Below are 14,958 nucleotides of genomic sequence, written 5' to 3'. Positions count from 1 at the left end.
GGACATCTGGTATATTGGCCTTTGTGTCCTCATTTCATTAAAGGCAATATTGTGAGAGAAAAAAGGAATTTGATCACTAGCAGTCCCAGCCCTGACTTATGAAAGAGGCTTTGTTTATGGTACCCTATTCTTTCTCTCAGGTTGCTAACCATAATTTTAGACTCCATCAAATAGGGTAATAAAGAGAGTGTGTACATTAGCAAGATAAAACTTTTTCAGCCCTCTCTTCAATCCTTCTGCACTGTCATAAATCTTTTTCAGTTGTAGAGCCCCTACCACCTTCAAACACATTGATCCTCACATCAAGAATGCCTTTTAGACTGATCAGTTTATTGACTATCAGATTTATATGTCTGGACAAAGCTCTATGTATGATTCTTGCCTTGACCCCCCAGTCTCCTTGTTGGCAGCTGAACAAGAGAGTGCTGAATAAGTAGGAGGGAGACCTAACTACAAACAGGCTTAGCAAGTGTTAGTGAAATTAAATTGAATTTGTCAAAGTGCCCTGAGTTTTCTGTGGTATTAGAAGCCACAAAATCTGTGTGCTGGGAGGAACTCTGGTGGGACATGGGAGGACCAGTCAATCCCACCTCTACTTACGGATTATAAGAAAGAGGGTACATCTTGGCCCTTTCTAGGGACTGTGATAGCCTGTGAGAGGACAGTGGGATATAGCTACTGGACTTTTCAGTGGAACTTCAGGAAGATGTCAACATAGTGGAAGGCAAGGCCTTCTAATACTCAGACTTTCTCATTGTGGAAAGGGTTGCTTCTGGAGGGAATGAATACTCCATACCTGGAGATGTGTGAGCAAAGGCTAGTTGGCCAACTACTGGTCTGGGCAGCTAGAGAGGAGGCCCCTGAAAGAGTGGAGGATATTGGGTATACAGCACCAAGGTGATAGAATCAGGAGCCTAATAGCTAGAGAGAACCTTAAAGATGACCTAGTCCAACCCACTCATTTTACATTTGGAAAAAACAAGGTCCAAAGTACAGACATGAATTATCCAAGGTTACACAGAACCAAGTCTAGAATCCAACTCTTTTGGTTTTCCACTCCAGGCTTCTTTCTGCTACACTACAGCAGGTGTGTCTATATGCACCTACCTCCATATGTGCAGATATAAGACAGAATATGCATGTATATGCCCATTTACATATATAATATCATAGGTACCTAGAAAAATTCCCTACTGCTATCATCCCTCTCTTAAATAACAGTAAAATTAATCTCAAGAAAAAAAGTCAGTAATAGAAACTTAACTTGGGTGATACACTTTTCTAGTTGTGCTGCTTACCAGTTGGATGGCATTGGGCATATTACCTTTCTGAGCCTCAGCTTTCAAACTGGAATAAAAATCCACCCAAATAGGACTATAGTGTAGATTAAATGAGAGGGTGATCATGAAAACATATTCTGCAAAAGGTGAGAGTTATGTTGTATAAACATAAGTTGATGTTGACCTGAAGGGGCAATGATAGCTAAGGAGAAAATAACATTTTAAAGAAAAAATTTAAATACAATGTATTCTTCTAATTTACTTACTTAATAGATTAACACTTCACTGAACCCCAGACCATCGGGCCTAATCTGCAACATCCCTCCGAGGGCCTGTGCAGCCCTTGCTGGCACAACTTAAGAGACTGGCGCTCACCACATCCAAAGCCAGCCACTCCTCTTTTGGACAACTGCAACACGGCACAAAGCTCTTCCTCATACAGAGTCAAAATGCCACTCAGTCATTTCTAAACACTGGTCCTCATTTTACCCAGTGGAGCCATTTTGTGTTAAAAATCAGATGTGAAGGTGAAACCATCAGTCACTCTACTGAGCCTCAAGTGAACGTGACCAATCTGACGGGCCAGATGGTTTCCAACCTTCACGAGGACTTCCTGCATATACCTTGCTCTCACAGTGTAGCCTTCACGAGGGCAGTGTTTCTCAAGCAGGGGGCAATTTTGCCCCCGGGGATATGCACAGGACAGCACTCCGCCCCCCAACCAAGAATTATCTGCTCCCAATGTCCACAGTGCTGAGGTTGAAAAACCCTGTGCTAGCTGGAGGAGCCCCCTCTGTCCAAAAGTCCACAAGACTTTAAAGTGCCCTCTGTCCTTCCCTTGAAATGCAGTAACAGTCCTTCCCTCATCAAACTCATTGGCCAGGTGAGTACTTCCTTCTCTCTTCCTCACTGCTTTGTGTCTCCTCAAAGCAGGGTGTGTGATCAAAGAGGATGACTGTTTCTATATGAGGAGGGCCAATTTTTTGGTGGGTAGGAGAGAGAACCTCTTAAAACAGTGTCCTATAAATGTCAGTTTTAAAAGTTCCCTTTCCTTTCTTCCTAAGAGACAAATCAGTCCCAACCAAGGGGAATAAGGAAAGGAGGAGACAGGCTGTATTTACTGAAAGCCGCAGAGGATGCTTGGTAAGTTCGGTTCTCGGTCCCGGTGTCCACTGGGAGGTGGAAGGTGCCTTCAGTGCCACAGGAAGACGAGTTCTGTGGCCAGGCCTGTTTCATCAGCAGAGTTGCTTAAGGGAAGACACAAGAATGGCATTAGGCAGAAATAAGAAGTGGGCACCACCAATCACAGACACAAAGCAAGGATCTTGTGCTGGACGGAAACATATAACCCAAGGGGCCCTGTTCAGACACACAGGATGGTTCAGCTTTCTGAGATGGGTGAGTGGTTGGGAGGAGTGCTGAAGTGACCTTCTAAACGATTTGAAATTGAGGAAACCTAAGCTTATACTAACTAGGAGAGTCAGGATTTTCTACCCACTACCAAACCCATGAAAATGCTTATGAATACTGCCTTCTACTGCCTGACATTCTAGCCTAAGACTCTGCGATACTCCTTAGCCACCTGCTCGTTAACGTGTAGCAACTCGGAGCCTTTGACTATGTACTGGGCCAGATCAACTGAGTACCCCTTTTTATGCCTGAAATCTGGAGGTGTATTTAACAAATTGTTTTCAAAGAGTGAGCCCAAAATACTAATAACCACATGACATGAACCTTGCTGGACTGCCATCTCCTCTAAAGGGACTGAGCTTTGGTGACTTAGAAGGCAAATGCTGTCCAGCGGGACACTCCCTGCAAACTTCTTCTCCTGTAGACCTAGCCAGGGCCAGACAAACCTCTTGCACACCTTTTATGTCTCCTGCTGAGGTGCTACTGGCACTCCACCTGAGATATCGCCTCATGAATTAGAGATGATCTTTTGGGCCACTAAGAAAGCAAATGTCAAACTTGGGGTAGGTGTGAAATAGAGATGAGGCTCAGTTTGAAAGAAATCTGCAGAGACTCCCCAGGCTGACTCAAAGCTCAGCTTGAGAAATTTGAAGGATGATGCTTCCTATGGAATAGAAGTGGGGAGTGACTCAAAAAACTTACCTTCATGTGTCCTGTAGGGAAGGAGAGAGGAAATAGGGTTTCAAAGGGGGGGGGGAGGGATTGCCTAACATTTTAGGTATCTCCCTTGATATATTTTCAAACAATAGATGGGAAAAAAAATGGTTTTTTTTGGCCACACCGCGTGGCTTTTGGGATCCAAGTTCCCCGACCAGGGATTGACACAGGCCCTCGGCAGTGAAAGCGGGGAGTCCTAACCACAGGACCGCCAGGGAATTCCCGAGGAGAAATATTCTTGACCCAAATTTCTACTTATGGCTAAAGAATGATTTTAACAGTATCTTTTCCATTCAAATAAGGTCTTGGGAGACATGGATATGGGGTGTTTTAAAGTATATTAGCATTGGCAACAGTTGGATATACGTGAAACATTTTAACAAGGGGCTAGGTAAGACAGGGTGGTATGAGAAGCAAGTTTGCCTGTACCCTCTCATTCCATCAGGACAAGGATAGTCCACCTCCAGAGAGATCTCCATAAACCCCTCTGCCTGTCCAGGTAACAGGAAATGCCTCTGGTTCCTTCAGTCATGGAAGTACTGGGGTCAGAGGAGGAGGTTAAAGACTCTACTGTTTCTGCTGAACCAAGGATAGAAGTATAGCTGTTCTGGGCTGACTCTGCACTTGCAACAATGGCTCGCAATATATACAGCGGATGCTGAGAAATGAGAAGGAAATCATGGGCAGGGAAGTGACACTAAAAGGAGAATTCTGGTAGAAGAAAATGGAGATCCAGCAGAATTCCAATGCAGAGTCCAGGGCCTTTGCTGGACATTACAACATGACTCTGCAGACAACACAGGAGGAGGGCAGTCAATTTAAACAATTATCATGGGTTTCTTTTCCTGGGGGGCGGGGATGGGTGGAGTGGTGGGAATTAATAAAGGACCCAATTAGTGTTGAAAAATCTTATTAAGATAGCTCCAAATTTAGAATCTGCCACTCCACGTGGCTGGAAAGCCCTGGCCACCTAAAACAACTCCCTAAAAAGTGAAACATGTAGCTCTGAGAAGTCAGATAGAGCAAGCCCAGGCCCTCAAGACCCCACAGGAATCCACCAGGGAGCAGGAGGCCTAAATTTGGCTGCTGAGAATTTGGAGGACCTGTTCTGGTCCAGTTTTTAACCCAAGTGGTGCATCTTTACCATAATTTTAATCATAAGCCAAAAGTCTGACATTAGCCTAAAGGACCGTGTGACAATTAAAGTAAGTAAATCAAAATTAACCAAAGAGTGACTGAGGCCTACACCGCACTCAGCACTGAGGGGAGCGCCACGGTGGACAGGAGCACACGTGGGTCATGGTCACCGCACACCAGGTATTTATGGTCTCGCTGGGGATGCAACACAGCCACACGCCAACCAGAGAGTGAACAAGACAGCATTACACACAGTAAAATAATGTTCCAGATTAACCAGGAAAGAAGCAAGTGTGACTGTGCCTTTGATTATGTGTTTCCCAACTGAGCAAGTGAACCAACCTATACATGTTCCTGAAGAAGTGGGTATTTTCTTCTGGTTTCATTATAAAGAAAACAAATACTAATATTTTCTATATTTTTCTGTATATATGAATACATAATAATTTAAATAACTGGATAAATATGAAGACTGAAAACAAAAAACAACAAATAACAGCTGTCGACTTGACTTCCTCATTAGTTAGCTATACGTCCATATACAATTCTAAAGAAACCCATTCTGCTGCTGGTAGTGATTCAGAGCTCAGCTCTGGGATGAAGACAATCCAACTGAAGCTTTTAGAGGCATAGTAATAGAGGACGCTGTTCTGACAGGTATGCCTGTTCTTGGGTGCCATGAAAGGTACCAACTCCTAGAAATGGTCTATATTTTGAATAAATACAAGTGTATATACGTCAAATATTATTGAGGTGTACGTTTGAGACTACGTACTTTTGCACTTTATGTAGTACTATATATGTACTATTCCTCAATTTAAAAAAAGAGAGAGAGAGAACCCATGGCAGTGAAGGGCCACGGCCCAGTCACAGCATGCGGCCCACGTCCAAGTGCTGGGTTGTTCACATCCCTGGACACGGGGCCCTCACGCCCTCTGACACTTGAACAATCTGTTAAGCACACTTACAAGGAGGAGAGGCAGCAAGGGACCATCTTCCTGAACAATGCATTAAGTCAGGAAATCTGAGTTCTAGCCTGGGCTGTGCCACTTATTAGCTGTGGGACCTTGGGCAAGTCACTATACCTTTCTAAACTTCAGGTCTGTTGTCTCATAAAATGGCAATAATAACCACTCCTTGATTGCTTCATAGTATTGACTGTGAGGATCAAAAATCAAGTGTCAGCCAGTCTTACAGTTTTTAATTCTGGTGTCTGTCCACTCTTCCATCCCCACAGGTGTGGACAGCTACAATGGAAGCTCTCATCACCTCTTACCTGAATTATTGCAACTGCTTCCTCACTGTTCTGTTTGTTTTTAAACCTGCCAACTCCAATCTCCAAGTTGCAGTCAGAGTGATATTTCTAAGACCTAAACCTAATCACAAGAACTTCTTTCTTAAAAACATTCCATGGTTCTCCATTACCTAACTCCTTGTGTGGCACTCAAGGCCCCTTGTGATCTACTCCTATGATCTCTCTAGACTCACTGTTCTCACTCTCAAACCCTACCCGACAGCCACACAAACTGTTCACCATTCCCAGACTATGCCAAGAAGCATCGCTTCTCTGTATTTTTGCTCACACTGCTCACTCTTCCTGGCATGTCCTTCCCCAAATGCCACCTGGTAGACATTTATTAATCCATCAACCAGGAGCTGAAGACTCGCCTCTACTATGAAGTCCTTTCTTTTCCCCACTTCTTGATCACAGCCCCCTCATGTATCCCACTTGGTTCACTATCCCAGTTCCTGTGATTCTTAGAAGCCCCTGTACTTGCTAGTTTGTCCATCTCCCCTGCTAAATTTTGAGCTCCTTGAAAACAGGAACCCTGTCTTACTGAACTTTGTATCTTCAAAGGGCCAGCTTAGGGTCTGGGACAGACCATTTTGTGAAGAGAAGAGCTCCATACATACACTTTAGTATTTCTATTTCAGATGCTATAACAGGAGGGGTGAGGAAGCAGGAGAGCTTCCCTCACTTTTTATGGAGTCTTCTGTTCAAGTTCATACATCCTGAGGCAAACAAACACGACTCCTCATAAACAATAAGAGAAACGGGTCTGTGACTAGCAAAATTGAAAGAATAAGATAATAAGAGGGCAAGCTGTTAGCATTTAAAGGGACCTCAGAGATCATCTGGAATAAAACACTTTATCTATGGCCTGGAGACATTAGCAAATTGCCCAAGATCACGCAGCCCACAGCAGCAGCAAGAAGAGATTTTCACAGCTCATCTCCTAAAAGATGTGCCACACACAAATTCAATTTTCAACATCCAAATAATTCAAGGTTAAAAGTTGAGAAAGTGTGCAGAGACTTTACAAAAACATTGTCCTGAGCAGCCCAGGTGAGGGTGGTGAAAGCAGCAAGTCCCTCCTATGGTCCCTTCCTGTCTATGACAAAAAAGGACCTAGTCAAGTTACACTGCTGGGACCCTCACAGGTGCCCAGAAGTTCCCGTGGTGCCTTGGGCCTGGAGTCCACACTGCCCAGAGAATCCAGCTCTGGACCCTGGCTTATTAGCACACTTGACCCTCACCTCTCACCATCCAGGAAAATGCCCCCAAAATGAGCCAGAGCTCAAGATCTGGGCTAAGGGAATAGATTGTATCTAAAGTTAACCAGGTCTTCAAACATGTGAGACTGCCAATGGAGATGGAAAATCTGATCGTGGGGCAGACTGGTGTTTGGCATTCTTACAGGCATAATCCAGGTACTCCTCCGCAGGGGCTGCCATAAAGCCAACAGAGGAGCCATAGAGACCCAGGAATTTTTGTTCACTTGTTTGTTTGAATTCAGCAGCCATGTGAGGGTAAAGGTTTCCGACCTAGGTCAGATGGGACCCAGAGGTGAGGAAAGGGAGAGACGCCTTTTAGTGCCATGATCCTTCACTGCTGCCCTAGGGGACGGTTCATGTGTGTCTCCAACCCATGATTTTGCACCATCAGACATGTTCCTGCATGCTTCAGGAACTGCTGCTGAGCCACCTGGGGGAGCCCAAGCCTAGGGGATGGGATTTGGGGAGGGAAGGAGAGGGGATCTACTGTTGTTACGAGATAACACATTCATAGGCCATAATACAGATGAGGAAAAATAGCTCTCCTACCATAAGCTGAATGCAGGAACTGAAACTCTGTTGGATAGAAATGTTAGTTGAAATTACCACTAAGAATCTGTGCAAAGTAGTACATATTGCAGTTACAAAAACAAACTTTGTCTTAAAAAAGCAGTTTCCCCCAGGCTACACAAGAAACAGTGAACGCAGAGGGTGCAAAGTACCTCTACCCTGGAGAGGGTGACAGACTTGCCATCAGGAAAGCCCATTCATTGAGGAAGGGTACGTCCTTGGATGCCATGACATCTTCCAGGCAGCTGACCCAGAAGCTGCCTGGAAGTATGTCAGTCCAAGTTCCTGCTCTTTGCTTGTCCATGCTAAGAATAAATTTCAAGTCTCCCAAGCATTGCAAAGGGACTTCACACATGACAGAGGCTTTATGTGCTAGAGGAGGTAAAGGTTCAGGGACAAAACCATCATCTTTGGCCTCTGAAGAGCTCTGTTTAAAGTCCTAGAGGGCCAGGACCAATGCAGAGGCACTTAATTCCCTGAGACCTCTGGGAGAGCGTGGTGCTGTACAAGGGGCACAGACTGTGGGCAGACAGCTTGGCTTTGAATCTGAGCTCCACTGCTTTTTAGCTGTGCAACTTTGGACACGTTATTTAACCTCTCTGAGCAAAACTGAAGGCAAGAAGCTCTAACTCACAAGATTACGGGAAAAAAATTAACATTTGTGACAAGACTTGCATAGTGTCTGGAACACGGCAGGTGTTCAGAAAACTCAAATTCCTTTTCCCTCCCCTTCCCCAGGTTCATCATATGCAAAATGGGAGTAATTGTGCTTTACAATGCTGCTATGAAATCAAGTGAGACAACAGATGACAATGACTGATAAACAGATTTTTTCTGTGAGGAGGTATTTCATTTTTATCTATATTAGTTATCCTGTTTATCCTTTCCCTTCATTTTCAAGTCAGATTACCATTAATATGACCCATCCTTTGGTCTCCAGATTTTGAAAACAAGTCTCTATTGGCTCTGCCTCCTGCGGAGCCAAACAGTTCTTAAGTAAGATCCCTGAAGTCGCTAAGAGCTTGGAAGAAAGCTTCAAGTACCCACATTGCTTTCAGAACCAATAAAGGAGTGAAATATTTCCCTGCATCCTGGATAGAGGACATCTTTGGGTATTCAGAGCTGCTAAAAATAGCTCTTTCTGAAGCAACTTCTTGGTCTTCTTGAAAAAGCTGAGAGGAATTTAAACCTGAGAGCCTGGCTCCTTTGCAGGCTTCTATCCCGCAGGCATCTCTCAGCATCACAAACGGCCAGCTCTGGCAGGAAGCTGAGAGTACGTACACTGTCCTCTCTGACCTTGAGTCAGGTCCTCCACTGCAGTCAGGAGACCTGGTAAAAGCAGAGGCCAGCCTCCCAACATATGACACAGACCAGCTGTGTGTATGTGTAACTCCAAAGGGAAAAGGATCTGCCCAAAGTCACATCAAAATCAGTAGCAGAGTTAGTGCTATAACTCCGGTCTTCCAACTCCCAGTTTGGGGCTTTCTGACACAATGTGCTAATACCACCCTGTCTAGTGGACTGTGTGAGAAAATGGTCTGGGTTGGTTTAGCCACAGCTTAGAAATATGTTGACTTTTCAAAATGTAAAATTGGGGAAAATCAAGTTAGACGTGGGTTGATATTTTGTGTGCTTTAAAATTAAAACTTAATCAGTACTTTACACATGCCAGGAGCTTTCCAATCTCTCCCTTCCCCGTGTCCCCACAATCTCAGGCTCTTCCTGTCTGCTCTCTCTTTCCTCTCTAATCTGACTGCTCTAGTCTAACACCTCAATTTCTCTCTAGCCGACTTCAACTATAATGTTGTGGTTAAGAATGCATGCGGGGGGGCTTCCCTGGTGGCGCAGTGGTTAAGAATCTGCCTGCCAATGAAGGGGACACGGGTTCAAGCCCTGGTCTGGGAAGATCCCACATGCCGTGGAGCAACTAAGCCCGTGTGCCACAACTACTGAGCCTGCGCTCTAGAGACCATGAGACACAACTACTGAAGCCCGCGCGCCTAGAGCCCACGCTCCGCAACAAGAGAAGCCACCGCAATGGGAAGCCCGAACACCGCAACGAAGAGTAGCCCCCGCTCACTGCAACTAGAGAAAGCCTGCGCGCAGCAACAAAGACCCAACACAGCCAAAAATAAAAATAAATTAAATAAATTTTTTTAAAAAGACCCAATGCAGCCAAAAATAAATAAATAAGTAAAAAAAAAAAAAAAAAAAAAAAAGAATGCATGCAGGGACTTCCCTGTTGGCGCAGTGGTTAAGAATCCACCTGCCGATGCAGGGGACATGGGTTCGATACCTGGTGCGGGAAGAACCCACGTGCCGTGGAGCAACTAAGCCCATGTACCACAACTACTGAGCCTGCGCTCTAGAGCCCACGAGCCACAACTACTGAGGCCACGCACCACAACTACTGTAGCCTGCACACCTAGAGCCCGTGCTCCACAACTAGAGAAGCCACCGCAATGAGAAGCATGCACACGGCAACAAAGAGTAGCCCCCACTCGCTGCAACTACAGAAAGCCTGCGCAGCAACTAAGACCCAAAGCAGCCAAAAATAAATAAGATATAAATAAATTTATTTTAAAAAGTCACAATTGCCAAATAAAACAAATGGTATTTTAAAAAAAATTACTAAACAAGAAAATGAGGGTGTTATCGTGACATTCAAGGCCTTTCCAAATCTGGCCCTCGCACATCTGTAGTCCAGATTCTTCTATTACGCCGCCACCCTAGAGCCTATGCTTCAACCATTCTTACTACTTCAAGGTTCTTCAGTGTCATTCCTCACATCTCCATGCCTTTGCCCAGGCTCTACTCTGCCTGGAATGCCCAACTCTTCCTTTGTATGTTTAAAAGAATGCCTCTTAACAGCAACAACAAAAAAACAACCAACCAAACAAAAAAGAATGCCTCTTACTTCTCCCTCAAGTCTCCACTGCTAGGTCCTCTGTGAAGCCTCCCCTACACCCTCAACCCCAGGCAGAGGTTGCTCCCTCCTCCATTTCCTCTCCTCTTGTACGTATTCCTTTTACAATATTCATCACACCGTACAGCCATGAATTTGTTCACACGTCAGCTTCCAAATGGACTGTAAGCTACTTCAGGCAAAGACAGCATCCTTCCTTTTTTCTGTTCTAGTGTGGAGGACATTCAGCAAATAAATACTTGTTGAGTAAATGAAGAGGAACTTACATAAAACCATCTACAACCATGAGGTAGGTAGCACATTTCTCAGAGAGGTGAGGTAACTTGTCTAAGGACTCACAACTAGTGAGTTGAGTAATCAGGATTCAAACCCAGGACTTACTAACTGCAGAGCCCACACTCTTTCTCCTGCCCCTTGAGTATTAAAGCACCAGCTGAGAGTGGCTTGTTTTTTTTGAGCGTGGAGGTCAAGATGGTGGTAAAACCTCTGCATTGCTCCCAAACTGAAACAAACTTCGATACTTTCAAATCTATTTCAACCTCTATCCAAGGAGTGTTGGGCCTTTATTATTTTTGAAAAACAAGTTCCTCGCTGTAGCCTGAAAATGTGGCAAGTCTCTCACTCTTTTCCAAATCCACGTCCAGGAAGGGCTGGGTGGGTGGGTGGTGTGTGTGTGTGTATATGTGTCAATGGCAGCCTCAGGGGAAACCGAGGATGTGTGTATGTGCGTGTGTGTGTGTGTGTGTGTCAATGTCAGCCTCAGGGGAAACTAAGGGTGTGTGTGTGTGTGTGTGTGTGTGTGTGTGTGTGTGTGTCAATGTCAGCCTCAGGGGAAACTAAGGGTGTGTGTGTGTGTGTGTGTGTGTGTGTGTGTGTGTGTCAACGGCAGCCTCAGGGGAAACCGAGCAAAAACTGAGTGTGGATACTGGGAGAGCAGAAAAGGTTCTGTGAGGAGGATACACGTCTCAGATATTCCAGCAGAAGAGAGATGGGCCAACTTTAAGTCCCAAGGAGAATGGAAGAAATTCTATTCCCGGAGGCTGAACTGTCCCAGTTCCCAGAGGGGACTCCCTGGACAATCAAGCGTGGACAGGCTGAGCCCAGAGCAATTAAGGACATGGAAAGGCCAGCAAGTGTTTCGGGCTTTTTTTTCCCAAATAGAGCCTCACCTCCCACCCCACTCACCACTGCTGTCTTCACTTTCTCCTTACCTGGAGCATAACTGGGGCTATTGGTGGGGTACAGGCTGGGATTGTAGGCAGGGGCTGCAGCTGGATAGGCTGTAGGGTAACCTATGAAGAGACAAAAAAGTTCCATTTAGTTGGGCAAGAAGAAAGCAGATTTCTGAGGAAATGGAATCCAAGTCCCAAGCTTGGCCTTCAGCCTCTTCATGGGCCACTTCAGGTAGTATATGTGACTGGTTTTAGCCTCTCAAGAAAAATCACCAATACCACAGTCCCAACATATACACATTTTTCTGTCTGTTTTTTAAAAGCAGTACAAGAAATATATGTCTATATGCTCACTGTAAAAAACCTTGAAACACTATAGAAGTATATATGGTAGAAAGTGTAAGTTTACTTTCACATTCCTGCCATAATACTACTCTCCTCCGCAGAGATAATAGCAGTTTGGCATCTATGTCTCCAGACAGTTTTCCATGCATTTTTATACACATATATTCAGTGGTGAGCTAGTAAATATTTAACGACTGGCTCAAGGGGATTGGGGTGGAGCCCTATTTGTAGCATTTGCTAAGTTCCATGGTGTAAGCACTCCCAACCATGGCCAATTTCAAGCTACCAATATCACTGAATAAGTAGTTGAGAAGCTCACAACTGGCTCTAGAGAGCCCACACAAGCCTGATCCAGCCCACCACTGCATATTATACACAGGGATTTAAAAAAATTTTTTTAATTGTGACAAAATATATATAAGATAAAATTTGTGATTTTAATCATTTAAGTGTACAATTCAGTGGCACTAATTACATTCACAATGTTGTGCAACCATCCCCACTATGTATTTCTAAAAGTTTTTAACCACCCCAAACAGAACTCTGTACCCATTAAGCAATAACACTCCATTCCCTCTTCCCATAACCCGTCTTAACTTTTTTTTTTTAAATATCTTTATTGGAGTATAATTGCTTTACAATGGTGTGTTAGTTTCTGCTTTATAACAAAGTGAATCAGTTCTACATATACATATATCCCCATATCTCTTTCCTCTTGCGTCTCCCTCCCTCCCACCCTCCCTATCCCACCCCTCTAGGTGGTCACAAAGCACCGAGCTGATCTCCCTGTGCTATGTGGCTGCTTCCCACTAGCTATCTATTTTACATTTGGTAGTGTATATATGTCCATGCCATTCTCTCACTTTGTCCCAGCTTACCCTTCCCCCTCCCCGTGTCCTCAAGTCCATTCTCTAGTAGGTCTGCATCTTTATTCCTGTCCTGCCCCTAGGTTCTTCATGATTAACTTCTAATCTATTTTCTGTCTCTATGAATTTGCCTATTCTAGATATTTTATGTATTCTAACACATGGAATCAAACACTATTTATCCTTTTGTGCCTGGTTTCTTAGCATAATTTTTTCAGAGTTCATTCATGTTTTAGCATGTATCAGAACTTCGTTCCTTTTTATGACTAATATTCCACTGTGTATATATATATATATATATATATATATATATATATATATATATACACCACATTTTGTTTATCCATTCATCTGTTGATGGACACTTGGGTTGTTTCCACCTTTTGGATATTGTGAATAATGCTGCTGTGAACACTGATATACAAGTATCAGTTTGAGTCCCTGTTTTCAATTTTGGGGGGTATATACTAAAGAGCAGAATTGCTGGGTTATATGGTAATTTTATCTTTAGCTTTTTGAGGAACCACCAAACTGTTTTTCACAGTGGCTATACCATTTTACACTCCCACCAGCAATGCACGAGGGTTCCAATTTTTACACATCCTCACCAACACTTGTTATTTTCTATTTTTTTAAAATTATAGCCGTCCTAGCAGGTGTGAATCGGTATCTCTTTGTGGTTTTGATGCACATTTCCCTAATGATTAATGATGCTGAACGTCTTTTCCTGTGCTTATTGGTCATTTGTACGTTTGTTTGGAGAAATGTCTATTCCAAACATTTGCCCATTTAAAAAGTTGGGTTGTTTTGTTGTTGAATTGTAGGACTTTTTAATATATTCTGGATATTAAACCTTTATCAGATTTGTCATACTGAGTGAAGTAAGCCAGACAGAGAAAGACAAATATATGATATCACTTATATGTGGAATCTAAAAAAAAAAATGGTACAAATGAACTTATTTACAAAACAGAAATAGAGTCACAGATGTAGAAAACAAACTTATGGTTACTGGGGGGGAAAGTGGGGGGAGGGGGATAAATTGGGAGATTGGGATTGACATATACAACACTACTATATATAAAATAGATAACTAATAAGGACCTACTGTATAGCATAGGTCAGTTCTCTGTAATGAACTATATGGAAGAAGAATCTAAAAACGAGTGGATATATGTATATGTATAACTGATTCACTTTGCTGTTCAGCAGAAACTAACAACATTGTAAATCAACTATACTCCATTAAAAACTAAAAAAAAAAAACTTTATCAGATTTAATTTTGATGAAGTCCAATTTATCTGTTTTTCCTTTGTTGCTCATGTTTTTGGTGTCATATCTTAGAATACACTTGCCAAATCCAAGGTCATGAAGATTTACCCTATATTTTCTTCTAAGAGTTTTAAGGCTTTGACACTCATATTTATATCATTGATCCTTTTTTTTTGGCTGTGCTGCACGGCTTGTGGTGATCTTAGTTCCCTGACCAGGGACTGAACCCGGGCCCTCGGCAGTGAAAGCACGAAGTCCTAACCACTGGACTGCTAGGGAATTCCCATCATTAATTCATTTTTGTATATGGTGTGAGATAACGGTAAATGTTGTTTTAAATTCTATTTTTTAACTTTAACATTATAAGCATTTTCCCACATAATTTTCTTCAAAACATTTTTTAATATCTTGATAATATTCCATTATGTAGATATATCAAATTATTTAACCATAACTCTGTTTTTATAGGTTTAGGTTGTTTGCAAATTTTCATTATTATAAATAAAGGTATGAGAACAACCCAAATAAATCTTTGGCTGCATTTCTGATTATTTTTTCAGGAATGAGTTCTAGAAGTGAGCTTTCTAGGTCAAAAGATAGTGCTATTTTTAAAGCCCATTCATTCAACAAACATTTCAGTATCTACTCTGTGCCAGACACTGTGATCCCTGCCCTTGTGGAGCTTATATTTTAAGAGGGTTGGAGA

At 43.1% G+C, this 14,958-nt stretch overlaps 1 protein-coding gene across 2 annotated transcripts in view; it reads right to left on the bottom strand.

The window, feature by feature from the left end:
• Nucleotides 1-14,958, bottom strand: part of FAM168A (family with sequence similarity 168 member A) — a 214,654-nt gene that overhangs the window by 14,049 nt on the left and 185,647 nt on the right. Inside the window, exons 3-5 of one of the 2 annotated variants that reach the window (XM_082411326.1) lie at nucleotides 11,808-11,888; nucleotides 7,650-7,676; nucleotides 2,402-2,527 (exon numbers count right to left, since the gene is read on the bottom strand). In XM_082411326.1, the coding sequence (XP_082267452.1) occupies nucleotides 2,402-2,527; nucleotides 7,650-7,676; nucleotides 11,808-11,888 (234 nt within the window). The remainder of the gene's footprint in view (nucleotides 1-2,401; nucleotides 2,528-7,649; nucleotides 7,677-11,807; nucleotides 11,889-14,958) is intronic. The other variant, XM_082411325.1, reaches the window with a different exon arrangement.

The sequence above is a fragment of the Balaenoptera physalus genome (genome assembly GCF_965194825.1).
Source record: "Balaenoptera physalus genome assembly, chromosome: 10".
Lineage (NCBI taxonomy): Eukaryota > Metazoa > Chordata > Mammalia > Artiodactyla > Balaenopteridae > Balaenoptera > Balaenoptera physalus.
Note: the sequence above shows the minus strand (reverse complement) of the source record. Positions and strands in the feature narration are given on the sequence as shown.